This window comes from Corvus kubaryi, unplaced genomic scaffold, assembly GCF_017639235.1.
Source record: "Corvus kubaryi isolate FWS band 111438036 unplaced genomic scaffold, C.kubaryi_AGA036_p1.0 37265, whole genome shotgun sequence".
Lineage (NCBI taxonomy): Eukaryota > Metazoa > Chordata > Aves > Passeriformes > Corvidae > Corvus > Corvus kubaryi.
In genome coordinates this window covers 2,869,093-2,896,943 of record NW_024581080.1, presented here as the reverse complement: position 1 = coordinate 2,896,943, position 27,851 = coordinate 2,869,093, and the positions used below count along the sequence as shown (strand labels likewise).

The 27,851-nt window shown below is 45.7% G+C and overlaps 1 protein-coding gene across 4 annotated transcripts in view; it reads left to right on the top strand.

The window, feature by feature from the left end:
- The first annotated feature begins 5,602 nt into the window (after positions 1 to 5,602).
- Positions 5,603 to 27,851, top strand: part of NSD3 (nuclear receptor binding SET domain protein 3) — a 31,143-nt gene continuing 8,894 nt past the window's right edge. Inside the window, exons 1-17 of one of the 4 annotated variants that reach the window (XM_042024895.1) lie at positions 5,604 to 6,357; positions 9,284 to 9,352; positions 9,809 to 9,968; positions 10,381 to 10,535; positions 10,801 to 11,307; positions 12,087 to 12,213; positions 15,451 to 15,551; positions 17,934 to 17,979; positions 18,507 to 18,637; positions 19,182 to 19,310; positions 19,934 to 20,060; positions 20,453 to 20,650; positions 21,283 to 21,453; positions 23,980 to 24,129; positions 26,329 to 26,485; positions 27,043 to 27,245; positions 27,703 to 27,815. In XM_042024895.1, the coding sequence (XP_041880829.1) occupies positions 5,674 to 6,357; positions 9,284 to 9,352; positions 9,809 to 9,968; positions 10,381 to 10,535; positions 10,801 to 11,307; positions 12,087 to 12,213; positions 15,451 to 15,551; positions 17,934 to 17,979; positions 18,507 to 18,637; positions 19,182 to 19,310; positions 19,934 to 20,060; positions 20,453 to 20,650; positions 21,283 to 21,453; positions 23,980 to 24,129; positions 26,329 to 26,485; positions 27,043 to 27,245; positions 27,703 to 27,815 (3,228 nt within the window). In that variant the 5' untranslated portion in view covers positions 5,604 to 5,673. Of the gene's footprint in view, positions 6,358 to 9,283; positions 9,353 to 9,808; positions 9,969 to 10,380; positions 10,536 to 10,800; positions 11,308 to 12,086; positions 12,214 to 15,450; positions 15,552 to 17,933; positions 17,980 to 18,506; positions 18,638 to 19,181; positions 19,311 to 19,933; positions 20,061 to 20,452; positions 20,651 to 21,282; positions 21,454 to 23,979; positions 24,130 to 26,328; positions 26,486 to 27,042; positions 27,246 to 27,702; positions 27,816 to 27,851 lie in introns of those variants that run through there. The other 3 variants (XM_042024898.1, XM_042024896.1, XM_042024897.1) reach the window with 3 other exon arrangements.

The window sequence follows — 27,851 nt, the reverse complement described above, 5'->3', positions numbered from 1 at the left end:
AGGTGAGCGCGCGGCCGCGGCGGCCCCGGGGTGGAGGGGCCGCGGCCGCCATGTTGCTGCGGGAGCTGCGGCGGCACCGGGGCGGCCGGGCCGGGCCGGGCCGGGCACACTCCGGGCAGGGCAGACCGCGGGTTCGGCCGCGCTCGGCGCCGTGACGCGGGACCCCCGGCCGGCTCCGCGCTCCCCGCTCCGGCCCCGCGGCTCTCACCGGGGCCGAGCCCCGACCTGCTGCGGGCGAGAAACTCGGGGTTTCACCCGAGCGGAGCCGTCGGTGTCACCGTGCCGCGGCCTCCCCAGCCCGAGGAAAAGGCTTTTATTGCGCGCGGGAAGAGCTGCGCATCAGCGAAGGGTTTGTTGTTGCTCCGATGTTATTTTTTTGCGGTACTGTTGCGTTGTGCTGCACTTTGTTGTGGTCTCGCAGTGCTTTCATTTTGCTGTCAATACACTCCGTCGTTTCAGTGCAATTTGTTGTTAAAAGTCTTAACGATAACATAGTTCTGTAGATACTAACTAGCCCAAAGGGCAATATTAAGTAGCCAGTAGTTACAGTTGAAGGAAAAATTGTATCGTGTTTTGATGACTGTTTAGGTCTTTCAGTGACCTTTTGCAGAGATGCACAGTGAATGCTTTGGTAGTTAGATTTTTTTTTTAATTAATTATTTTTATGAACTGCTTGAAAAGATTTTGTTCCAAAACCTGAGCACGTGCTTTATGAAGGTACAGGGTAAGAGTGGAGGATGGTGGTCAAAGACTGTATGTTTTGTTTAATACAAACGTATTTTGCATTTTCCAGTTTCGCGACTTTGCCTGAGCTTGAGGTGGTTCGTGTGACACACGTTGTGGTTCTTGCCCTGGTTGTGATACGTGACTGCCTGTCACGACGTTACTGTGTTTGGTATTGCCAGAGATCTGACTTCTGGCTTCATGTCGGGACCAGCCCATGACCTTTCCTGAAGATCCAAAGATTTTGGTCCATGTTTCCTGTTTGAATCCTGTGGCTCTCTAACCAAATGAGTCTCTGAGCTCCTTTTTCAGACAAAACCCTTTTCTCTGCTGTCCAAGTTGTTTCTTTCCACAGCACCGTGGGAAACTCCTTCCAAATGCCCTTATCAAACCCAGGTAGAGACGTGACTGTTTTTTCTGGCATTCAGAAACCAAACACAAAACACCTTTGCAAAGGTGCTCAGGGAAGCAGCCTCACCTCAATTCTTTAAAGTTTGTCAAGAGGCCTCTGATTCACCACTGCTGTCTGCCAGGAGGAACAGCTCAGTCCAGCTGGAGTCAGGAAAATCCACAGGCCGGGTTTCCTGTTAAAGACTCACGTGCAGATGAAAATTTGGAGTTGTCTTAACGTGTGCAAACAGAGTTTTGCCTGGGGGATTTTTTGTTAAGGACATGAAGAGAAGAACGGGACAAAGCAGATTGTGCAGACTGAATGCAGGGATTAGTAGAAACAATTGTTTTATTTTATTTCAGTCTGCAGTTCGTACAGTTCTGATCTGCCTGGATGATGTTCCAGGTGAAAATGTGTCCCTCTGGGTCATGGGTAAAGTGACTAGAAACTGTGGGTGTGCTCAGCTCTGGAGAGGAGTGAGATGCAGGAGTGTGTGTGTGAACTGCAGGCTTAAGGTTTTGAGAGGTCAGGAATGATTGCATCACTTCAGACACCTGGCCTGTCAAGCCAGGCAGCTCTGTCTGTCTGTCTGTCTAACACCTGCAGTAGTGAAGAGCTACTGAGAGCAGTTGCTGCATTGGTTGGATACTTGAGGGGCCCAGCACCAGTGCAGGTTGGATACTTCGGAACGAAACAGCACAGAAAATGGCAGTAAACATCTGTGGGGTAAGGAGGGGTTGGTAGGATGTGAGCAGAGCTTTGAATCTCTCTGATTTAGGTCTGTGTGGACAGGAACTGGGTTGGTATTTGTACATAAAGATGTCCTGGAACTTCGGCTTTTGAGCCTGTTGATAGAAAGCCCAGCTCAGGCTGACAAGGCAGTGACACCGTTCTGAGCACACACGGCTAACTCACAGCAGTGCTTCCAGCTCCCTTAGGGAGCCAGCAGGCCAGGTCCTGTCTCACAGCAAACACTTTCCATCCATAAACCACCTTACCTCTGACTGTGCTAACCCCATGTGGGGATTGTCAACAGAAAAAGGTGGAAAAAGGTTTTGTGAAACTTCTGTTTGAAATATGTGTATGCTGGACTTTTATCAGTAGCTCCTGTATCTCTCCCTGCTGTGGCCACAGCCAGCCTCAGCCAAACCTACAGAACTCCCTGGTTCGGAAGAAGAAAAGCTGTGATCACATGGGATTGGAATTGTGTGAGAATCTGAGGTCAGTTGTTATTTAGTCTAATGCAGCATGGAAGCAAGATTTGAGAACTTTAAGTCTTGTTTTCTGAGAGCAAAGTTGAAAAATACTCATGTTAAAACTGGCTTTAGATAACTGCAGTTGTTGGTGAAAACGTGAACCTGGAGGATCCATAATCTGTGCAAAACCTTGCCCTCACTGAGCACTCACTCTTGGAGTGGAACTGATTTTTTGAGTTATGCTCAGTTGAGCTGAGAAGCTTGGGATGGGAACTGAAACAGTGTTCACTTAAGAAAGATTTCTACTAGGCTGACCTGCCTTATTCTGTATGGCTTGTATTTTTTCATTTACCTTTTCCTCTGGTACTTTGAATTGTGACTCTCCCATGGACAACAGGAAAATATTTGCTGAAGGTGTGTAGAGTCCCAGTGTTTTTAAATGGCCTTGTGTCCCTGTCTACCCTGGGAAAGGACTAGAACAGAATGGCGGACACTCACTTTTAAAGAGGAAACTCTTTCTCTCATTAGGAAATTCACTTGCACTTTTGAAAGTGCTGATTTCAAGTTGTTTGCAGCCTGTGAAGTGCCCATTTCCTATAAACCTTGAAATGATGAAACTGTTTCTTTATCTGTTGATTGCCAGTGTTGTATCACTGTATCACAGTGTTGTGCAGGATCTGTTCTAGGTCATGTTTGGAATTAAAATTGTGCCGCTCACGGGAGGCTCACAGGGTGGGTTAATAGAGTAATCACTAGCATAGTGAGAAGAATTCATTCTGGAATACATTTCTGCAAGATCAGCTGGAAATCCCGTTGCCCTGTGGTTTGGGTGGTGTTGCTGTGCGGCAGGGATGGCTCTCTTCGGTGACAGTGGGGTGTTCTTCAGGGACGTACACAAAGTGATCCTTCCTTAGGCTTGGATGTTGAGATTCCTGTGTGCTTAGGATTCCTCGTTGTGTTCTGTTACTGTGGGTCACTGCAGGGCCTGTCCTCTCACTGTAAGCCTGCCCAGATGCCACTTCACTGGGCAGCATCTGGGGACTGATCCACTGATGCAGAATTTTGGGCAAGGAGGAGGGTGGGAAAGTCTGGGTGTGTTAACAGTGATGACAGTGAGAGACTGGGCAGGAAGGAGCTGGCAGTAATGTCAGTGCTGTGGGAGAGCAGAGAACAGCCTCAAGTGCTTTGGGGCTGCTGAGAGCAGTTCTGTGGAGCCCTGACCCTGGTTCTCAGCCTGCACAGAATTACTGAGGCACGAATTTGGGATGGGGTGTCCCAGCTGTGCAGAACAGGCTGGCACCCAGGCTGAGTGACACAGGTGAGCTCCAGAACTAATGAAAAAGAAAGAAATCATAACTATTCTTTCACTGGTAGCTCCTAAATCCAGTGTAAATGCAGTGCTTTGAAGTTCATTAAGCCACACTTCTGTCATGTAACAAAACAAAGCACAATGGCAGCCACCACTGCAGAGCCTGCGGGAGCTGCATCGGCAGCTGGGACTGTGCCCTTCCAGCTGTGGATGTTCCTGAAGTGCTGCCACAGCTTCCCAAGAGTTCTTTTCAAGTATTCAGAAGAAAAAGAAGATTTAACCTGGTTTTAGTAAAAAATAAAGCCCAGCCTAGTGTGAGAATCTGCTGTTTGCTCTTCAGTTTGGCAGATGCAAAGTAACAATTTGGTGGTAAATAGTACAAACAGTCCTACTTCCTCTTCCCAGAACAGGGGTGGTTTGGGGTTTCTGATCTTGCTGTACAATCCCACGTGCTGCTCCTCAGATCTGTGCCCCCTGACAGTGGCAGGTCTGTTGGTTTGCTGGCTGATGTGCAGAGCTGTGGAGGAAGGGACGGTTTCATGGCCCCGAGGTTTGAAAGTTCCTGCAATGAGAAAATTCTGCTGCAGAGCCTTGTGCTGTTACTGCCCTGAATTGCTTAATTATGGTGACAAACGTGCCTGAGTCGATCTCACAGGGCAGTGAAAATAAGACAAACGTCAATTTAATCTGAGTGTGAAGGTCATCCAAAAGCATCACCCCAAACATCCAGCACAAATCCGATCAAGTTCTTGTTCCTGTTGGAACTTTGGTTACTTTTTGCAGTCTTGGAGGAGGGAAGTTCTCAGTGTTAGGAAAGCTCTTAGCTAAGGTATTGAGAAGCATTGCTCTGGGAGGGTGAGAATTTCATGTGGGCAGGGTTTAATTGAGGTTCCTATTCGAAGAAGTGTCTGTGGGATGCATTAATGTCATTTCAAACCCGGACCAAAAGGGCACAGTAACCCGCCTGCGTGCCCACACAGGCAGAACAAATACCATGGGGCCGTGTTTGCTTTGGAAGGGCTGAACTAACCTTGTGGGAAGCAAACTGGTGTTTCTTACCTGCAGGTCAGGTCACTGTGTGTTGCTTCTTGTTGAACATTGAGCTGCTTACGTGAATGGCAAAGCCTTCTCTGAGCCTGCTGTTCAGTTTTGGATGTCTAACTCTGATTTAGTCTGGTTTTGGTGTTTTAATATGCACTGGAAAGCTGAAGGTGTGTATGCCAGTGCTCAGCTGGAATCTCATTCAGTGAGTAACCTCAGGGTTTGGGGGTCTGTTGGTGCTGAGGCTCAGACCCATGCAGTGCTTAATATTAAAATAAGGTGTGAGGGGCAGGAGAATAACCCTGCTCACACAGCTGCTGAGAGCCAGTGCATGCCAGCTGTACTCTGCTTCTCAGGCGAGGGTGGAGGTTGGGAAGCCCCCTCTGAGGCTGCTGCAGGGCACTGGTTTCTCAGTGGCCAGGGTGGAATGACCCACTTGCTTTCATTGTGCTGTTGTTCAGAGCATCCCATGGCTCAGGGCCCTGCTCTCCTAAGGGCTGCTCATGTCTTGAATTTTGGCAAGAAGGTAGGGAGGCAGGAGGAGAGGTTTCTTCTTTGTTGTTCTTGTTGTTTGTTCTTCTGTGGTGTTCCTGGGTCATGCAGTTTACAGTGACTGTGTCAGGAGAACTTGGTATCTCTTATATGCTGCAGGGTGAAATGCTGTCCAGCTGTTTGGGGTTGGAGTAACCCTTCCTCCTGCATGACTAGGGCTTATAGTTCTTAAGCACTTGTAGGTGCTTCTGATATTTTTTGAAATATCTTGGAAAGGAAGACATTTGCCATATGAAAGACACTTCAGTAGCCCTTTGTAAAGGCTCAGTAACACCAGTCTAAATCCAGGCGAGGGTGGCTGCTGAATAGAGAGGGGGAAATTGGTCTTGAGATCCCTTTTTTCCTCAACTGTTTAATTTGCTTAATTACTGTTTTTTAATTTACACTGACTTCTTATTTCCCTTCCCCTGCCTCTAGGCCCTATGAGAAAAAGGGAAAGCTAAGGATGCTGGAGCAGAACAATGGATTTCTCTTTCTCTTTCATGCAAGGGATCATGGGAAACACAATTCAGCAACCACCTCAACTCATTGACTCCGCCAACATCCGCCAAGAGGAGGCCTTTGATGGCAGCAGTGACATTGCTGAGGATGGGGGCCGGACGCCGTACGAGGCCGCGCTGCAGCAAGGCTTCCAGTACCCCACGCCCACGGCAGAGGAGCTGCCCCCCCTCACCAACGGGTATCCCCCGGCCATCAGCATGTACGAACCCCAAGCCAAATACCAGACGTACGCTCAGTATCCCAATGGATCGGCCAATGGCTTTGGAACAGTCAGGAACTTCAGTCCCCCGGAGTATTACCAAATGGAGAACTCTAACGCGAGGCCGCATGAAGTTCTGGAAAAACCTTCCCCTCCCCAGCCGCCACCTCCACCACCACCTTCAGCTCCACAAGTGGGGATTCCAAAGAAGACTGGCTCACCAGAGATCAAACTCAAAATAACCAAAACTATCCAGAACGGCAGGGAATTGTTTGAGTCCTCCCTGTGTGGGGACCTGTTGAATGAAGTCCAAGCGAGGGAGTACGCTAAGGCAAAACATGAAGGGAGGAAAGAGAAAAGGAAAAAAAGTAGCAAGCATGACTCTTCCCGATCGGAAGAGCGCAAGTCGCACAAAATTCCAAAATTAGAACCAGAGGAGCAAAATGTAAGTGGAATGGTAATTTCAGCCATCTGTACACCTGGTATTGTTGATGGAGAGCTTGTCCAGCAGGGTTTGTCCTTGTTCTGGCTGTGTGCGCTCTGAGTCACCAGGCTTTAGTTACTTGTCACAGCCTCAGGATGAGGTTGCCGGGAGCTGTGTCTGTAGGACAACACAATGCTGGTTAAAAGGCTCATATGAAAAATAAATTTTAGAAAGGGTCTTATTTATTACTGTTTTTTAAATATTATTTAGTGTTATAGCATGTTTAGAGTTTGCTGCACTCCGGCCAGTGTTGAAGATGGAACTTCTGGATAAAAGCTCACACGTTCCTAAAATTGCCTCTCAAAATAGTGCTGGATTGTTGAGTGGAAGGTCAGGTTACTTGGGATATTCAGCAGTGAAATATTTAATTGATCTTTGAAGGATATTTAAAATACTGTGATTTACAAAACCCAGGAGCTGTGTAGCATAGGTAGAACCAGTAAAAATGAGTATTCTAAATCAGCAGGGGAATGAGAAGTACCAGCTGACACAGCACATTTTGGAAAGATTTAGTATTGCTGTCTGTTCCCATTTATGTCAGATTTTGTATGATATTGTCCGTATCCAGAGGATGTACATCAGGTGGTGGTAACTGACATTCCGGGAAGCAAAGACCCAGATTACGTTGCTGCCCCCTCATTCTTTTTCTTTCAGTTTCATAAGCCACTCCAGTACTTCTGTTTCCTTTTCTCATGCTTGTTACTGCCGCCTCTGTGGTGCTGGTTTCTGCCTCTCCCAGTTGAGAGAATGGGTGGCAGAGAGGCTGGTAAGTGCCAGGAATGGGGAAGTTGCTGTGTCTGGCCAGGACAGAAATTGCCCAGTGCAGGCTGGGCTGGGCTGTTACAGAGTGTAGCTGGGCTTCTTGTAAAGTCTGTGAAAGCCCTTGGTGCTTTCAGGGAGAAGATCCTGTCCTGCAGGGATCAGCTCTGATCTAGTAGAGTGGGTTCTGTGCCCCATGGAGGTGCTGTTGGAGCCCCTGTGAGGTGGCTGTAGGAGCTGCTGTGTCCTGCTGGCACTCCCTGAGCAGTGTCTCCCTTGCACTGTACCAACTTTCTGGCCTCTTCTCCAGACTCCATCACCCCCACATCAGGCTGTCAGTTTGTTTCCCCTCTTACCAGTGACTCCTGTTCTGCTCCTGAAGCTTCAGATCTGCCTGTCCCTCTGGCTCTGTTACCTGCTTACCGCGAGAATGGAATCTTCTGTCTCTCACAGACTGAACTAAAACCTTGCATCTTGAATTCCAAGTTCCTAGTCGTATGCGTCATCCAGAGTTCACCAGAAATCTTGGTCTTGCTGTTGTCCTCCTTGTTGCTTCCATTTCCCTTTCTAAAGGTGGTGTTGCAATTAATGTTTCGTGTTACCCAGCCCTGTTTCAGACACGGCCTGCTCTGACAGGAACAGGATTTTGTGCTGGTGGTTTTCGGTATGAGTTTGCCAGGGCAGTCTCAGGTCCATCCTCCCATCACTTTGCCTTCCTCTGCACAATTTCATCTTCATGTATGTTCATCATGTACGGTTTTGTCATCTTCAGTGTTAATGGTGTGAGACTTGTGACTTGGGATCGTCTTCATAGGAACAAACAACTTTTTGTACAACTATGCTTGTTTTATAGTTTTACTCTCAACAAGGCTGCGGCAAGTCGGATGATCTGCTAGTTGTTCCTTGTTCTGGCACTGTAATCTCAGTGGGAATCCACTGACTATGAGGGTATGCCCATACTGGAGAGCCTGATTTGAAGTTGAAATGTTGTGAATACACGGATGAACGTCAAGCTCTAAATCCTTGTTTTAAGAATCAGCCTCTCTGCTCGGTAGTTATGTTCTGTGAGGGACTGGGAGTTTGCAGTGTGTGAACTCAGCTTGACTCTTCTGGCAGAGGGGAGGTTTCACTAACTCCCTGTAGTGAAGGAAAGGCAGGAATCAGTGCTGTGCTTCCTGCAGTACAGGGAGGAAGGATTTCTGCACAGCAGATAGCAATGTGATCAGTCTTAAATGGTGGTTATGTACACAGCTCCAAATGAGACACTGGGCCATGCCACCCCTGACCTGAGCTGCTCTGTCCCTTTCCTTGTGTCCCTGGCTCTCTGGAGCACACAGCGTGGACTGATGTGGGGTCTGTGCTTGGAGTGGCCTGCAAATAATGGGGATTGTCTGCATTATTAATTTCTCACTGCTTGTGTCTGACGGCTCCTTTTGCTGCTCTTTGAGTCCTTTGACTTCCGATTTCTCTGCTGCAGGAAAAGCAAGTGTGTGGGATCTGTCTCCTGAGATAGTTCCCAGCCAACCCTTATCTCAGCCCGTCCCCTCACACTGTCTGGCATGGCCACCCCACGTCAGTGTCAGCTTCTGGTTGGGGCTGATTCTGCTCTGTGTTCCAGACATGTTTGATCCTCCAAATATATTTGTCAACTCTGTGCAATTTAACATCGATTTTACAATGATCATGTTGTGTATTTAACATGATTTATGTACTGCTGTTCTTGCAGATAACTGGTGTACAGTGAGACTCACTGCATTACTATGGATAGCCTCACATGGGGTTCTCTGGTTTTTGGAAATTGTGTATTATTTTAGGTGGAAAGTTATTTGGATTCACTGTTTCTAAATGTATGTTCTTCTGTCACCTGTTACAGGAGAACGTAGTTATAGTCAGGTGCGATCGTAATGTAAATAGCGTAGGGGAAACCAGGTATTTCTTTATTGTGATGTTACTATGTTAATTGAGTACAAGGAGCAGTCATATTCCTGTTTTCTGGGTTCTTGGTTGCCTTTCTCTGTGAATTATTTTTTTCTGCCTGGTTTCACTATTATCTTCTGTTGTTTTACTGTCCCCTTACCTTGTTTGTGTTTGTTTTCCTTTTTTCTCTTCATTGTTACCCATTTCCTAGAGACCAAACGAGAGGCTTAGCACACTCTCTGAGAGACCAAGAGAAGATGCAGTGCTGGAGGAAGCCCCGGTTAGTACATACACCAATTAACACTTTTGGAACATACAGAATGTTACTATTTTTGGACTGTTTCTTCCATTGCTTCTTTTAATTTGTCTGATAAATCAGTTGTCATTTCTTTTAAACTCTTACTAATCATTACTGCATCAATGCATCTCTTATTGTACTGGATTTATTGCTTTATTTTATCCTAAAAGCATTATTTCTAATCAACTTAGGAAGCAGAATCGTTTTGGGGGGGTGACAGTTGCTCTTTTGCATCTTGGTTTGTCAGTGACGTTACGTAAATCCCAGCTGTGTGCAGCTCCTTTCTGTCATGTTTCTGAGAAATGTTTTTCTCATCTTGGATTATCAGACCTCAGGGATATCTGAGAGAACAACAACAACAAGTCCCTGTGGATGGTGTGTCATCTCCAAGTGCTCTAAATCCTCTCCTGTGGCTTTAATCTGGTGTTTCCTTTGCAGGTCCAGCAGCTCTTGCCATCCCTTCCAACGCAGGTCACCCACGACGTCAAGTTCCAGGTTGGGGATCTCGTTTGGTCCAAGGTGGGGACGTACCCGTGGTGGCCTTGCATGGTGTCGTGTGATCCACAGCTTGACGTGCATACCAAAATTAATACAAGAGGTGAGGGAGGAAGCTCTTTGCCAGAGTGTCAGGTGTCTGTAGATGTTCCTTTATTAAAAATATCTTAGTTCTGAACTGCCTTTGCGGGGTGAATTCTGCTGTGTGTGTGCTGAGCAGGACAGTCCTGACTCGCACAGAACTAGTACCTGGTACGTAACCTCTGCAGGTGGGACTGTGGGAATGGGCTTGTGCACAGGCGTTTCTGCTTTTCTCAAGTCAGTGTGAGAGTGTTCGGTGCGGGCAGGGTGTACTGAGCTTCCATCTTAAACTGTTCTGGATCTGGCCTGTTGTATTTCTGCACTTGAGCCAGGTACCTCCACTTGCAGGAATGGAGCGTTGGGGAGGAGGAAAGCGTAAGCTGAACAGGCAGAGCAGTGTTGATACAACTGCTGACTGGTGTTCTCCCTTTCAGGTGCCCGGGAATACCACGTCCAGTTCTTCAGCAACCAGCCGGAGCGGGCCTGGGTGCACGAGAAGCGCGTTCGGGAGTACCAAGGGCACAAACAATATGAGCAGTTACTGGCTGAGGCAGCCAAGCAAGCCAGCAACCACTCCGAAAAACAGAAGGTACAGGGGCACTGGGGGGATCATCTCTGTAAGGGAGATGCTCTGGGGCTGGTCTAGAACTCTGCAGGGCTTTACCCTGAGAAGGACTGGCTGCATCTTGCTGGCAGGGAATTCAGTGTCCACATTCAGTGTCAAAAATACCCTGTAAATGGAGAGCAGATTTCAATCTGCTGCCTGAGAGATGTAGAGACCCTCAGGATTGTGTTTTAAGTGCTGTAGTGGCAAAATCTTCAGTGTCTTCAACTGCTTGTCTTTGTCCCTTAAGATTCGCAAGCCCCGGCCGCAGAGGGAGCGAGCCCAGTGGGACATTGGCATTGCCCACGCCGAGAAGGCGCTGAAAATGACCCGGGAAGAGAGGATAGAACAGTACACCTTCATTTACGTAGACCAAGAGCCAGAGGAGGCTTTGGCCAAAGCCAAAAAGACTGCTGCTTCCAAATCGGAGGCCAAGAAGAACCGCCGGCCGAAGCCGGTGCCGAACGCGCAGCCGGAACACGCCAGCGTGGCGGCAGGGTCGTCACCTTCCAGCGCCGAGGCACGGAGGCAGGGCCAGCGGAGGCAGTCCAGCGTGGAGGAGGAGGAGGCACCGCCCGTGAAAATCGCATGGAAAACAGCTGCAGCTAGGAAGTCCCTACCAGCTTCGATAACCATGCACAACTTGGATCTGCAAAAGTGTAACATGTCTCCAGTTGTTAAAATTGAACAGGTTTTTGCCCTTCAGAATGCTGCTGGGGATGGAAAACTCATCGATCAGTTTGTTTATTCCACCAAGGTACGTGCTTGGCACAGTGACCCCTCTTTTGCTCTTGAGTTATCCCGAGCCTGCCTTACTGGGGAGCTCGAACTGTGTCCACCAAGCTTTCACACCATCCATGTTCCTTTCATTGGAGAGATTAACAGACAGCTGTGACAACAGAACCTTTCAGTGCACTGAACCCCACTTTCAGTGCAGCTCTGGCAGTAGCTGTTTTGCTGGTGGCAGAGCAGCTCCCTACAGGTGGCCATATTTTTGTTTGTAACACATTAAAAATATTAAAGCTGTTTTAACTTCAGCTTCCTAGTTGAAATAATCCAAAAATTCATGATAAAATCAGTGGTTTTGTGGGAAACAGATGACAAAATTGTTAATAATGTACTAAAAAGTAATAACTACATTTTGTGTAACAGACTTTTAAATTGAGTTCTGCCTCTGAGCTTCCTTCAGGTGCACAGCAGCTTCCCACAGTCAGTGTAAGGAAAAGGCTTAGGACTATTTCTCAGCCTCCTTCTTCTGCCTCTCTACCTGGAGAGTGTTTATTTCATCCTAAGCCCTATAGAGAAGGTAATGTTTAGAAAAGTCACTGGAATTGTTTTTTCCTTGTGTGTAAGGGGAGATCGAGAGGGGTGGAAAGTTCTGCAGGGAAGTAACTCCGTAGTAGATTAATCCTGTTTATGTGTTGGGTTGGAGAGCATTGATTGTTTCTGTTCTGAGATTCAGGGGCAGGTTTATTACCTGGTAGCAACACACATTTATATCAGGGGAAGACAATCTTTTCCTTTTTTCTTTTTAAGGGAGTTGGTAACAAAACAGAAATAAGCATCAAAGGACAAGAGAAACTTAATTCTTCATCAGCTCAGAGAAGTGAAAAAGCAGTGGTGCAAAACGTGTCCTCTCCTGAGACAACTTCTGGGGCAGCAGGTAGGGAAACTGCACTCCTGGTCTGAACCTGAGCCCTCAGCATGAAAATTCAAATACCAAACCCAGCATTTTCTCATTACTTAAAAATTATTATTAACATCTTTCTGTTTACATAATAATTATAGTGAGCATGGCTAATGTTGCACATGCTGAGCCAACATACACAGCATGGCTGTGGGGTGGGATTGGTGGTTTGGGCTCTGCATCTTACAGCCTGAGCCAACATACTCGAGGGGTGATGTCCTGTGCAGAGCAGACAGCAAGTTGGTTTAGAAGACAACACAGTGGATGTGTGTTAGCAAGGTACTGCCATGGCTTTTGGCCCCAAATGTTAAATACAAGAACTGTCATGAAAGGAAAAGAGTCAGGAAGTGGCACATTTCAGTAGGGAATGTCTGATTCAGGATGGAAACTCCCTAGGCTTTGTTGTTGCGTTCTTGCATGGCCTGTTAAAGAACAGGGATTTTAAAAAAAACACTTTAACTAAATTCATCGACCAGGGGGGTGGTGCTTGCCTTCTGAAGCTGTCTCAGGGGCCGCATCATAAAGCAGTGAGTTTTGAAGTATCAGGTCTGAGGGAAAAGAACCACTGAAGCAAATAATGGAACCTGGGCCTGAAATGGGAAAACCTTGAATGAGCTATTTGAATCTCATAATGTTGCCAGGCGTCACTTCTGCTTTAACTATCCATCTGTTTGATTATTTCTCCCTTTCCAAACATGAAATGAATGAGAACCAGAGTCAGAAATCTCAGTGGTCAGCATCCATGAGTCCTCTGCAAACGCATTTCAGGTTCTGTCCGTGTGCAGTGTTTAGGCAGGGTTATTTGATACGCTGGTTTATGGAGCATGTTTGGGACTGCAGCACACAGGCCAGGTACTGCAGATTTCCTGGTGTGAATGAGGTTTCCCCTGCTGTTGGCAGTGGTGGTTCTTTCCAGCTGTGGTTGCTGTGGATACTTGAATTGCCTTGCAGCAGGAGAGGCCATCGCTGTTCTGCTTGTCTCACCTGGGGTCTAAAGGCTTCAGCTTCCCTATGGCTCCTCAAGACGTAGGGGGTGAGAATTCTGAGCCTCTCTTTTTTCGTTTTCTTAGGCTTTTTGGATACGTAACACTCCACCTGCTAACACCCTGTAAGTGCCTGAGCTTTCCTGCAGTGCACGCTCCAAACAGTCACTCTCAAAGCCATTTCCAAAGTCCAGTTATTGGTCCCCTCTTGTGGTACATAACTGCCAAGTCCTTTTTTCAAATGTAAGGTCACCGGAACTTCAGAATCCCTTTACGGTAAAGTATTTCCCAGGCTGAGCCTGGGAGTCCTTATTGATAACCTGCAGTTAGATTCACAGAATTCAATAATGCCGGGAAGATAATTCTGTTTGAAATCTGCTACTGCAAGAGCAGCCCTGAGAATCCCTGGTGCCTCTGGTCTGCAGACACTGAACTAGGACTTATCTCCAGCAAGGTGGAGGGCTGGTCCAACATCTGTCCTGAAACTTTGGATGAAAATATGCCTGAAGATAGGATAGGAGCATTGTGAAGGTGATGGCTGGATCCTTGGAGAGCGGGAAGAGGAGAACTGCCCGTTGCAGTGATCAGTGTTGCTGTCAGCCAACATTAGGCACTCCAGTTCTGGAGTTCTCTGATCCAGGGCTTGATCTTATTTCCTTCAGCAGGGCAGCACAAGGAGAAAATCCATTCTTGGTTAAAGTAACTGTTGGTCACATCTGCTCAAATTTACCTGAAGCTGGTTCAGGGGATTTTGGTCACACAGCAAAGTGACAAAAGATGTTGCCCAGCTCTGATGTGGAGACCCACTGCAGCTGTGGGAGTCCCTCAAGGGATGAGGCCTATTGGAACCAGAAGTTACACGTGGATGGACATGATGGATGTTGACCTGAGTCATTAACTTCTAAATTATTAATAACTAACTGCTATTATTCATTAATTAATGTGCTGTAAAAGTTTTTTCCCTTGAAGAACAACAATTTTTTCCCCTCAGAAATCCAATTATTGTAACATGATAACTTTTCCAGCTGGATAGTTCAGTTACTGAGACACTCCTGAGCCATGCAGCCATGGGAAAAATGCTCATCCAATGGATCAAGAGGAATTTTAATTTTTTTCTCCAAAGTCCTTTGCAAGGCTGTGTTTCAGTCTGGTTCAAGCCTGTGTGTGTCTCTAGATACGTGATCTCCTGACAAGACCAGGCAGGTTTACAGCTCCTAACAGTACATCTGGCTGGCACAGTCAGCTCCCAAATGTTTGCAGTTTTGCTTGGAAGAAAACAAAGTATTTCACAGTTGTGTCTTCTTAGGTGAAACCTCCCAGACTGAAAACCCAGAATAATGCTTCCCAGCAGGTGTTTGTAAATCCTTGGGTGCCAGTTTCCTGTCAGCTCTGAGTGTGTGCTTGTTCCAACAGCTGCCCATGGTGTTGAGTATCGTGTCCATGGTTCTCGATATCCCTGTTTGGGAGGTGCTGGAGCACAGAAAGGTCTTTTGATTTTGCCAGCCTTAGTTGCCAAAAACCCAGTAGCTCCCTCTTCTTCTGTTGAAATGTCACAATATCCTTCATTAATCTGAGTTTGTTTTGTATGGTAATACTTCAAAAACTTGTTTTTCACATTCATTAATGACGATAACACATCGTGGTTGATGCTTCTGTTTGCACTGAGGTTTTTCTTCACCTTGAAACCTTCAGGTGAGCATTGAGGTCTGGTGTGGCTGCAGGTGGTGCAGCGGGGGGCTGGCTGTAGTTGTGTGACAGAGGCCGTCACCCCACAGAGGGGGGCACAGAACTGGTGTTTTGGGGGAGATCCTGAAGCTGTGCTTTGCATCCGAAATTTCTAGTTTGTTTTTGTTCAAGGAGTTGGTTGTGGCTACCTTCCCAAAACACCAAAGATGGACTGTTTGGTTCAAAATTAACCAAGTGAAGACTGTGCCTGAGAGGTGTATTATGGATTGTGGAAATCTGTTTGCCCTAAGCTGAGGTCCAGCCTTTTGTTCCACTCTGTTCCTGGTGTCTGTTTTCTGAAGCTGATCTGTCTCTGGAATCAGAATGTGTGTCTGCAGCCACAGCACCAGCTGGTCAATAGCTTGGAACTGAATTTAAAAATAAAACATTCAAAAGAGGACAAAGTCTTGGTTTCATTCCTTTACCTGTTGGTTTGGTGTTGCACATCTTGGTGTTCCTCAGAAATACAAGGAATCATGTAATGGAAACCTTTTTCCTTCTTCAGGTTCTGTAGAAAAGAAGCAACAGAGAAGATCGATTCGAACCCGCTCCGAGTCTGAGAAATCCACCGAAGTTGTGCCAAAGAAGAAGATCAAAAAGGAGCAGGTTGGCTTCCTCCATGTAGAGAGTTAAAATATATCGTATTCATAAATGTTGTGGCTTATATTGGTGCCTTTTTATTTTTCTCCATTTTTCCCCATCGGGTTTCGGTTTGGACTATCCTCCATGAAATCCCCCTGTCAATGCCATTGCTGTGACTCTGCTACTGGCATCTTCTCAGTATCAGTCAGGCTATGGAAGTGGGAACGCAGTGATGGATGACTCCTAATGAACCTGCCATGTTTCCTTTGAGATTTCTGTTCTGAGCAAAATGGGTTTGTTTCAGTGATTTCTCTTGGATGGAATTGCCACCAGGTTCCTTCCTTTGGCTCTTGATTTAGCTGCTGGTTTGTGTTGAGGTTTTGTTTTTCAAATGAAGTTAGAGTGATTAATTTGACCACTTCTGAAAATGGACTTCAAGGATGATTTCACTTTAAGATGAATAGTCAGACTTTCATGTTGGCAGACATCAGCAAAACAGTTCTGGGATATACCATTTTTTCCTGAAATAGTTCTAACGTGTACAGGGCATTCCTTTAATCTGGATGTCAGATAGACAAATGTTGTTGCTTTAAAAAAAAATTAATGATAAGAAATTTCTGCATGGAAATGAGTAGCAGAGTGCAGTGGATGGACAGAAATATTAAAACCTGCATACACTTTTAACAAGTTTGTCAAAGTTGTTGGTTCTTCTCCTTGCATGGTTGATTTTTCCTTCAAGGGCCTCTGTCTGAAAGCTGAGAATTTTATATAAATGTTTCATAGTTTAGCTTTTCCCAATGAGAATTTTTAAAGAGGGACAGTCAGGATGAAGATTTATATGGGAAGGGGAAAAAATATTTTTATCTCTTTAATTTATTCTTTGCCCTTTGCGCTTTGTTTTGCACTTCCTTCACTTCAGAGACTGAAAGTGAACCCACTTCCTTTTTCTGAGTGTTTTTTCCTTATTTTTCCTTTGATGCTGCAGCATTTCTGCACTGCTGTGCAGCAGAGGGGTGCTCCAGCTCGAGGCAGTTTCTTGCTGAAACTTTAAAGCGTTTTAAATATTGGGTGTGTGACACCCGATGTGGTCCGTGGAGCCTCTTGGCATGAGGTGTTGCAGCCTCCCCTGTTCAAAAGAGTTATTTTATGTTTGTAAAGGTTTCTTAATTTAACAAAGGTATAAGAACCAACAAGATGAACTTCATGGATGCCAGGTGGCTTCATGTGCTTCTCTTACCTGGCTGACTCAGTCTGTGGACATTAATTAAAGTGCTTTTCTCAGGAGAAGTATCTGACGAGAGTGAAACCCAGGGGCACTGTAATGCTCAAAACCTTGAATGTATTAAGTTATATTTAAAAAAAAAAATCTTACTAACTTCTTACAATTATGCAACAATATTTGTTACCCAAAGTCAAGTTTTCTTGATTCCCCAGTTAGTCTGCAACAACTTGGTATAAAATTATAACTGGAACGAGTACAATTAATGGGAAAAACAAAATGTTGATGCTACTGTTACAGTGACTAGTGGAGAAATAAAAGTGATTGTTTAGATTTTATATTTGTATTACAAAATGTATCCTATACAAATCCTTCTACTGTATGTTTTTACCTATTGTACAACAAAATAAAATATTTTTTAAAAAAATTATAGAATAATCCTTAAATATTTACTAAATGTGTTTCTCCATGCATATGTAACCCCATTGCAAAGAAATAACTTGTAATTCTTAACCTTAAAAACAGGATGTTAGGCAACAGCTTTCTTCTGTAAATATTACCCTGTCACCAAATTCCCACATCTTCCATGTATGTTGGCAGAACAGTTCCTAAACTTCTCCATAGGGTCAAGGACTGGAAGTGCTTTTGCAAGATTGTAAGCTTGTACCTTTGTCTGCTGAAGTGCCTGTGCCCTCGAGTTCCAGCTGTGTAGAGCCCTGCACCATGGCACCCGGGGGGGCCCGTGCAGAGCTCTAGACGGGGAGGAAGGGCTCCAGGAGCTCCAGGGAATGCTGCTGGGAGCACCCGAGTGGCCCCGCACTGTGTCTCACTAGCCCAGTGTCACCCCTGCCCAGGGGAACGTGTGCTCACACAGGTGTGGGGTTTGCACAGCATCAGGGGTGGCTGCCCAAAGGCCCCCGCTCCTGCCTGCTGGACACGGATGCAGCGCTCCCGTCACCTTCATGCCCACAGGGAGAGAGTGCAAGGACCCGGCTGGTGCCCCGTGGCTGCCACGGCTCCGGGCACCAGCGTAGGCAGGAGTGAAGCCAGCGGGATGCGGAGGCCCGGGCTGAGGAGGGGATGGCAGCTCCCGCCCGAATTCTAACCCCTTGAACTGACCTGTTTGCTTTTTGGTACTAGGGAGAAACTTTCCTCTGGTGTTAACTGTGGATTTTCCTTTCAAACAGGTTGAAACGGTTCCACTGGCAGCAGTGAAGACGGGGTTGCAGAAAGGTGAGTGGCAGGTGAAAGTGAACTCAACTGAACTTGGTGGCTCATCACCCTTGGGCAGCAGCTTTGTTCCATGTGAGCCACAGTGTTGGTGCTCTGTGGGGCTAAGCTGGACTTGCCTGGGGACGGGCTGTGTTTGGGGTTCTGGTCCTTGTGCATTGCTGAGGCAAGGATGGTGTTTGTTCGTATGCTGTAAGTAGCTAAGTCCTTCTGGGCATTTCTTAAAAGTCTCTGCTTAGCCAAAGTTAAAGATGGATGATGACGAGGAAATCTCCTAAGGACTTATCCTCCCTTAGAGACAATTTATTACCTTCCTGCACTGTGTTGCCATGTTAAGAAGTTTGTCAAAAACTCTGCCTAAGCTGGTTTTCAGTTAATGAGTTTCAGGGAGAATTCAACTAGTAACAAAACTGCAAACTGAAAATTAAGGCAGATAATGTAATCCAGGCTCTCATCTTTCTTTCCTCTATTAATTTTAAGCAAAAAGTTGAGAACATATATTAAAGCTAATTTTAGCATGTTGTGTTAAGGTGCCAGTGAGATTTCAGACTCCTGTAAACCCTTAAAGAAGAGAAGTCGTGCCTCCACGGACATGGAACTGACCAGCTCAGCCTACAGGGACACGTCTGACTCTGATTCCAGAGGACTCAATGATTTACAGGTAAAGGTGTGTTGGTTCTCACAGGGACCTGATTAAGCTGTCAGTGTACAAGATGCTTTTCAGTTGATTATTGCTAAATATATGAACACTTTTCTACACATTTTGATCTTTTATTGTCTGAAAACATAAAGTCCAGTCTTTTTCCTTCTAATCCCCTCCATGGGTTTGTTATGCAAATACAATGTTTACTTACAAATTTTCCTGCTACTTTGTCTGGCAAAGCATTGGTTTAGATCATGGTTTGCTCTGTGGAAGGTTTGAAATTTTTGGAGAATTGGGAAATGCTGCTGTATCTGGTGTAACTCCAAGGAGTGTCTGGAAAAGTAAGAGAGCTCCTTATGGTGTTTGGCTTGTGCAGGTGAAATATATCACGAAGGCAGCACTTGTGTCATCCCAGTGAAGTTCAGCACCTTTCCAGGAGGACCTTTGTGTCTCTTGACCTACAAAATGGTCTTTTGATCAACAGTGACAGAAATACTTTTCCCAGTGTGGTTGTCCTTTGGAATTGTCTGGTTTGAGTGCCGTGGATTTTTCCTGTTTGTAGGGCAGTTTTGGGAAGCGTTCAGACAGCCCCTCAGCCACTGCCGACGCCGATGCCTCGGATGTGCAGTCGGTGGACTCCAGCCTGTCCAGGAGAGGAACTGGAACAAGTAAAAAAGACACTGTTTGTCAGGTAACTGGTGATACCTGAAGTAATGGATACTAAATATCTATCCCCTGTTTCTGTTAGTTCTCTTAATTCGACCTCTCAGATAAAATACCCAGTCTTTTAGGAGTTTTTATGCTCTGGAAATGATTCATGTTAAATGATTCCTAAGCCCTCCTGCAGGCCAGAAAGCTCAGCAGCTGGAAGGTGGTGTCTAATCTATACCTGCCAGCATCAGTAGAAAAATAAATGCCATTTTCTGCTCCATTTGAAGATTCCAGATGGTTGATCGGGATAGGGCAGAGTGAGAATTTTTCAGTATTTTGAAAAAAAAAAAAATCCTGGAATCTTCTGGCCAGTTTCCTGGTTGTAAAGGACCTGAAGAGCAAGAGCAGCTTGTTCCCTGAGAAATGGAGGAGTGCAGGTGGATGCTGTAGTGCCTTTCCTGGCTCTGTCCTGGCTCACACTGGTACCCCAGAGCAGGGTGTGGGGAGTGCTGGGGTTGTCTTCGGCCCGGAGACTTGCCAGGTTCAGTTCTCTTGCCTTACCCTAATGCTGAAGCAATTCCAGGCAGTTCCTCTTGTTACCACCTGGCAGTCACTGGCATTTTGGGGTGCCCCGTTCCCTGCTGAGCCCTCTGCCTGTTGCAGATCTGCGAGAGCACTGGCGAGTCGCTGCTGGCCTGTGAGGGCGAGTGCTGCAGCGTGTTCCACCTGGAGTGTCTCGGCCTGAAGGCCATGCCTGAGGAAAAGTTCATCTGCACCGAGTGTAAGAATGGTGAGTGTGTTCCTGTGCCTGGAAAACTGGGAGGGATTTCCCCCTTTGCTCAGGAGCCACATTCTGGTCAGATGGTGCTTTCCAAGAGTTTGTGAGTAAGTTGGGGTTATTCCACTACTTTTTTAACCTCTGAGACTAAATTCTCATTTTCCATTTAGCAAGTGCCTCATAAGAAAAAAAGTAATGAACTGCTTAGGGTTTTACTTGGAATAAGAGATTTTTATGTGAGCAACAGCTCCAATGTTATTGTGGATCACAGTAACCAGCGTGCCTGTTGGATGGGAAGGATCCTGTATTGCTCGCAGTCTGTTGGCTTCAGAATTTGTTTGGACAATATCTGTATCTCAGAGTTGGCTTTTACGATCGGGATTCCTTATTCCTTCTTTTACAAGGAGAGCACACGTGCTTTTCCTGCAAGCTCCCTGGCAAAGATGTGAAGCGCTGCTCCGTCAGCACCTGTGGGAAGTTCTACCACGAGGCCTGTGTGCGCAAGTTTGCCACGGCCCTGTTCGAGTCCCGGGGCTTCCGCTGCCCGCAGCACTGCTGCACTGCCTGCTCCATGGACAAGGACATGCATAAAGCCAGCAAAGGTGAGGGCAGCTGCTCTGAGCAGGGAGGAGGCTCAACGGCACCATCACAGTAACAATTCATCCAGTTCCACTCTCTGTAACACACTACGCAGCAAGGAACGAGGGTTTCCTCCTCAGTGAGGTCGTCAACTGAAATATCTCATGGGTGGGAAGCAGCTGGCACCTTGACACTGTGCAGTGTACCTGGATCCACACACCTGGTCAGCTCTTGGTGCTGGGTTTAGTGGAAGCCAAGGGTTCATAGTACGAGGCCAGGTTTTAAAGATAGTTTGTAATGGCCTTGTGAGCAATTATTTTTCAAGGAAAAAGAAATGAAGTTCTCTTTTAGAAATGAACCAAAATGTTTAAACCAAACAAATAGACTGTAGAATGGAAATTTTTCTTAACAATTTTAAAGTGAAAGTTAAGGGGTAATATTTGTGAAACTTTCCTTAGAAAAAAGATGCAGGTGTTTCTTTTCTTAACCCAGTACTGCCATTGGGATAGACCCAGCCTTGCCTTTGCCTCTGGGGAAGTCTGCCCTATCCTGACCCGAGCATTGGTTGTCCTCGATGGTCTTGGAGGTCTTTTCCAACCCAAATGATGCTGTGCCCCTGGGTGACGTGTGCCTTTCGCTGTGTTCTGTTGAGCAGGTCGCATGGCGAGATGTCTGCGCTGCCCCGTTGCCTATCACTCGGGAGACGGCTGCATCGCTGCAGGAAGCTTGTTTGTGTCATCCCACATCCTCATCTGTAGTAACCATTCCAAAAGGACTCACTCCTCATCTGCTGTAAATGTAGGCTTTTGTTTCGTTTGTGCAAGAGGTGAGACACTTGGTTTTTCCCTGTTTTGTAGTTCTGTTGTCACTTGTGCAGTTTAGTGATAAAAATAGTGTTTCATGAGGAACTCCTCCCTTAGGGCTTGCTGGGATTAAATGCTGCCTGGGATTTTTTATCTAGTTTAATTTAATTTAATTTTATTTTATTTTATTTTGGTCAGCAGTCCTCATGAGATTCCACTTGCTGTGTTGGTCCATAACATTTAATAGCCAGAAGCAGCAATAGGCACTCAGGCTGGCTTGTTCTGCCAGTAGGGAAAAACAGATCCCAATCCCCCAATTCCAGCCTTTGCATGCTGAGAATGGCTGCTGTGTTATTAACCACTGTATTAAGCAGACTTATATGGGGATTCTTCCACTACTACAAACTTAAAACTGTTTAAGTTTTAAGGCTAAAAGGTGGGATTTATTCATGAACTAGAAAAACTCAGTTTATAATTGCCATCACATTTGAGAACTTTGAAAGAAAACCTTTAGCGGTACTGTATGAGCAGGTTTCATGCTGGGCTTTTCCATATGTCAAAGTTCTCTTTTTTTTCTTTTTCTTTTTAGCTTTTTTTTTCCCCCACTTGTTACTTTTATGGCTCGTCAGTCACCAGGGTTCTGCCAGAGAGCAGCTTAAAAAAATGTTGGTGCAGCAGCTGCTTTGGTCTCAAGATTCAAAAGTACCATTATTCTTAGGCATTGGAATAACATTAATATGTAGCTTCTGCAGAATCCCAGCAGTTTATACTGGATGTGTTCTCTTCAGCAGTTCTGTGAGTCACTAATAGGGAAATGAAAGTGAACTGGATCCTGAAGTTTTGTTTTCACTTGGTGTTCATTCAGGTGGAAGTTTAGTTTGCCTTGACTTGGCAAGAGCAGACTAATAATTACAGATCTCAGAATGGCAAGAAATGCGGAAGGAAATTTTCATGCTTTTTTTTTTTCCATTTTACATTTCTTTAGTAATTCTCTTTATACCTGAATCTGGCTCCATCAGAGATGAAACTGCACGAGTCTGTATTTTCTCCTGGCAATCTAAATAACCTCTTGAGCCCTGGCAGATGGAATTCCCTGTCCTGCGTATTCCCCAGATCTTAATTAGGAGAACTTGAACAGTTACAAACCACTGCCACTGCTTGAATTCTCCATGTCTTGGAGCAACTCTGGACTTGTTCATCTAGAACATTCTTGTGGGCCTTGTTTCTGCCAGGCCTGGCTGGAATCGGGAGCCAGAGTGCTGAGGACAGTACCTGGGGCTGGAGCACTGAGCACCTGCTCAGAAAGAAATGGGGAACTGAATGCTTTAGAAATCCTCAGGCACTTCTATGAGAATGGTTATTTAATTAGTGTTAGTCGCTATCAGAAGCAGAGACTTCATACTTAGATGCAGTTACTGAAGTGAGAAATGTAGATGAGAGACAATCTACAAAATATACAAACTTGCTTACAGTGAGGTACTTGAAATGTGAAATATTTAAAGGCTTCTTGTTCACCACCCTGCAGTACCCTCCAGTCAGCCTGTTACAGTTCACCTGATTCCATGTGTAGGTTCCCTTGTTCTAGGCATCCTCCCGGGGATGTGTGTCCAGATGGGCTGACCTCAGTCTTCTTACAGCAGTGTTTTAGCACCATCCAAGAGCTTCTCTACAGCCCTCAGCTGTGTCCCTCAGGGAGGGAACTGGGGGCTCTCTTGGTAGCTCATCTTTCCTGTTTCTTTGAGGCTTAGTTGCTCTGCTCTTCCCATGAGTTACTGGCCAAGCGCTTCTGCTCCGCAGCTCTGGGCTCTCACCTGGGCTGCCTGGCTCTCTGGAGTAACAAGGAAAAGCTCTTCTTGGTGCAGGACAGAGAATTGCCAAGGCGTGGTTTGGAATGGAGTTATGTAGGGAACAGAGTTCTGGACTGTTCTGGAGCAGCCCTGGGAGGGCTGGGTGGGGGAGCTTTGCCACCATGGCCTAGGGCAGAACCTGCATCTGTGCTTCCCCCTTGGTGCCTTGCAGAACACTGACCCCTCCTTGCTTTCCAGCACAACTATAGAGGCAAAACACTTCTGTAGGCAAGATCTCAGGGGTAGATTTGTAGTGAGTGGGACGGTGAGTTCTCATTCCCAGCGTCCGTTCTGTCTGTAGCCCCAGCTCAGAGCACGACCCTGCTGCAGTGACCATCACCCCGGGTCTGCAGAGGAGATTCCTTTTGCCCTGTGGGAAGGAGAGGGGATCCCACTGATTCAAACTTTTTTGCTTTTCTTGTGCTTGTCTATAAATGCACAAATGAAGGGTAAAAAGCCAATTGAAATTCCACTTAGAAGCAGCTTATTTCATTGCAAGATTTTCTAGATAAGTTTGAGTCTCTCCAGCACAACCTCTTTGTTAGCGCAGAAACTTTGTCAGACTTTCCTTTTTCTTCATTTTATCCTTTTTTCATTCCCACATAACGCATTAGAGGTGTTCATTGGGTTTATTTGATTTTTCCTTCACGGAATCATGGGTAGTTTCATTGCAACTCATCTCTTTCTGTTTGTTTCGTATAGGGCTGGTAGTGCAGGACCATTCAGACCCCCTGTTCAGTTCCTATGCCTATAAGTCCCACTACCTACTGAATGAGTCAAATCGTGCTGAGTTGATGAAATTACCTATGATTCCTCCTCCTTCGTCAGCTTCCAAAAAGAAATGTGAGAAAGGTAACCAAAATAGTTTCTTTCTCTTTAATTTACTTTCGCTTTTTCTATTTTTTCTCTCTAAATCAACGGAGAAATGTCTGCTTGTCCCCACACTGACTGCTTTCAGTGACCTTCACTCATGGTTATTGTGAGCCTGTGTTCGTGTTGTTGGCAATTTTTTTTTTTTTTTTTTTTTTTTATATAAAAGGGCTTAAAATAATTGCTGTCACTAAATTCTCCTTGGAAGAGATTTGGTCACTCTCTACCTGGCCTGGGCTGTTCCAGGTTCGGGGAGCTGTTTGCACAGCAATGTGAAGAGGAAGCACATGGATCTCGATATTGTTGCAGTTCAGTATTTACCTGGATGATGTAAAACCACTTCTTAAACTGATTTGAAGCAGAGGGGGATGTGCTGCTTCGGATCTTGTGCGGATCCTGAGAGAAGAGAGGGCGTTTGGGGCTGGACGAGGGTGGGTGCCGTGTCCTTCTGGAGGGTGCCAGAGGGGGAAGGCAGTGAGGTTTGGCCTCTGTGTGTCCCCACTAGTCCCTGGGCCTCATGTCCCACCTCCATCACTGAGACAGCAGTGCCCCATCCCCATCCCCTCCCGTCGGGATGGGTCCTTGCCACAGCCGGGCTCTGACCCCGCAGGGACCCCACAGCTCCGGACAGGGGTCACTTCCTGCTGCCGAGGGGGGCTGAGCCTCCCCAGATCCCTCCTGGGGCGATTCCTGCTGTCTGTGTGCAATGCTCAGATGTAATGTTTCATTCCCCACAGAAATTTGGTTCCCCAGGAGCGTTCAGAGCCGGTGCCCCATTGCCCAGCCCAAGTTAGGTCGCTTTGAGCGTTGTGACATCGATGGCTTGCAGTAGTCCTGTAATTCCTGAAAACAAGAATTATTTTGAGCCCTGTGCTTAGCTTGAGCCATATCTGCCTAATGCATCCCGAGAGCAATGTTGGGTTTTTTCTTGCTTAGCATTGACAGTTTTGTGTTTGATTTTGTTTGATTTTTGCATCTCTTGGCATTTTCTCATCTTGGATAATGTTTCAGTAATTTGTCTGTATTTCCTCTGAAATTACATTTGCAAAAAATACTTTAAAATTTCATTATGGGTTTGGGGAGCTCTGGAGGATCCATATGACTGTATTTTACTGGTTTTAGCAGAGGAAATACAGTGTTGGTCGTGCAACTGGATTGTTTAAGGAATGCTCATTGTAACATGCAACAATCAATTAATGCAATGATATTCTGGGAAGTCTATAGGTGGACAAGATTTTCTGATAAAGGTTTGAAAGTGATTATTCACACTTCTTTTGATATTGTGATTGAAAATTGGTTTGAATACTCTCAAGTCTCTCCCAGATTTTCCATCTGGGACACAAAATCTTGTTAATTTTTAAATATATATACACATATAAGAACATATATATATATTTTATATACCTACATGTATAAAATATTACAGTATGTGTAATGTATCAAGTCATCTTATATGAGCTGCTTTGCTGAGGGTGGCTTAGAGCTGTGCTGTGGCTCTCCACGTGTAATAGATTGTCCAAAATGTGAGCCAACCAAAACAACTTTTGCCCAAATAAGTGTAAACTTCAGAAATTCATGTGAAGCTCAGTGCTGAGGTTCTCTCTGTGCACCAGGAATTGTCGGGATAGGGACAACTCATGTGTGACTCATTCTGCTTTATGTACTGGGCTTATCCTGGTAAACTTTTTGTGGAATAAACACACTACAATTCTTTTTCCTGTCCTGGCAGCAGAAAAGTATTGATCAACCTATAGGCTGTGGGGTTGGTGCTCGCTAATGATTGCTGGGGATTCAGTCAGAGCAATGTTGATTGAAAAAGGATTCTTTAAAAATGCGGAGTTTTGTGGTTGCTTTGGCCATCACCAAAGAACTAAAAGCTGGCAGCACTGTTCCCAGCTGCAGTGCTTCCCTCGGGAATGGTGCTGCTCCTGCCAACTCATCTCATGTTTAAGTCCTCAGCTGCTTTTTTGTCTGATGCAGTTAAGAGTCCCAACTTAGGTTAAGCACTGCACAGTCCTTTTTAACCAACATTGTTAAGTTTGACTTGATCCCTTTCTTTTGCCATTTTTCTGTGGGGCAGTGGGAATCTCGAGTGGATGATTTTAAATGAATGTTGATTGCTGTGCATGGGGGGAGCAAATCCTGGCTTCTACAAACCAAGGCGGGCTTCTTTGTTTCAAGGTGGCAAACTGTTGTGCTGTGAGTCCTGCCCAGCTTCCTTCCACCCCGAGTGTCTCAGCATAGAAATGCCTGAGGGATGCTGGAATTGCAATGACTGTAAAGCTGGCAAGAAGCTGCGGTACAAGCAGATCGTTTGGGTCAAGCTTGGGAATTACAGGCAAGTTCACCTTTTGGGGGTTTTAATGCTTTGGATGTTTTCATGTACTCTGGAATTGCAGGAAGATAAAGCAGCTCAATCATCATGAACAAGAGTTAGAAATACAATAATTCCTCTGCTTGGTGTCAGGCACGGATGTCACCCTTGAAATGCAGCGCTCCTGCTTTTCCCAGGCAGTGCTGGGCTCTGGATTGCGCACACCTTTGCTCTGCAGAGGGTGATCATGATGTGGGAAAGGAGGGGCTGGCTCAGAGCCCAGCTGTCCTTGCTGGTGTTTGCTTTAGTCAGCTGCAGCAATAAAGGTGTTCACAGGTGCTCCTAGAAACCCACTCTCAGGCCATGGATATTCTTAGAAGGCTTTTCCAAAATTTGGAGTGAGAGCTTTGCTCGTGTTTTACGTGGAGCTTCCCAGGTATTGCCAGCGGGAGCCTTGGCTGCGTGAGAAAGGAATTCATTTCCTTAAGAAAGGAAAACTGGCTTTTATTTCTCAATCCCATTAGGGAAACTGGGAAGCTCTGGTTTAGGGAACTTATATTCTTTTTTCTCCTACTCTGCAGGTGGTGGCCAGCAGAGATCTGCAATCCCAGGTCTGTGCCTCTCAACATACAGGGCCTCAAACATGATATCGGGGACTTCCCAGTATTTTTCTTTGGTTCACATGACTACTATTGGGTACACCAGGGCAGAGTTTTCCCTTATGTTGAAGGAGATAAAAGCTTTGCTGAGGGGCAAACTAGTATTAACAAGACCTTCAAGAAAGGTAAAATCAAACAAAGTTTATAGTGGTTTATGACAAAAATTCCACGTGTTTGTGTCTCCATCACCACTTAACCTGCATGGGAATATTATGTGACTAGTGTTCTGTGTTCACGTGAACTCCAAACATTGTGTTGATCCCTTGACTGCAGATAAAAATGTGTTTAAGTGCCTACTCATTGTGTGTTGTTGTGGGCCAGTTCAGTGCTTCCACAAATGGGGGAAATGTTAAGATTGGGCTCTGCTGCATGGGATCATTGTTCAGTATCTTGGTACCTGCTGAAAGTACCTGATGATAAATTCATGATAAATTGCATAACTGATTTTTAGCTTGTCTGTTTGATAATAGAGTTCTGTTCCTAGCCTTAAGAAAAATAAATTTAAATAGATACATGTACATGTACATGTTTGGTTAGCAGCAGCTGGGGCTGATTGCTTTCTGTTCTGAATTCTTTGCACAGCACTTGAAGAAGCAGCAAAGCGTTTCCAGGAACTGAAAGCACAAAGAGAAAGCAAAGAGGCATTGGAAATTGAAAGGAATTCAAGGAAACCTCCACCCTATAAACACATTAAAGTGAGTTGGCCTCTTTCTTTTTTATTTTCATTCTAT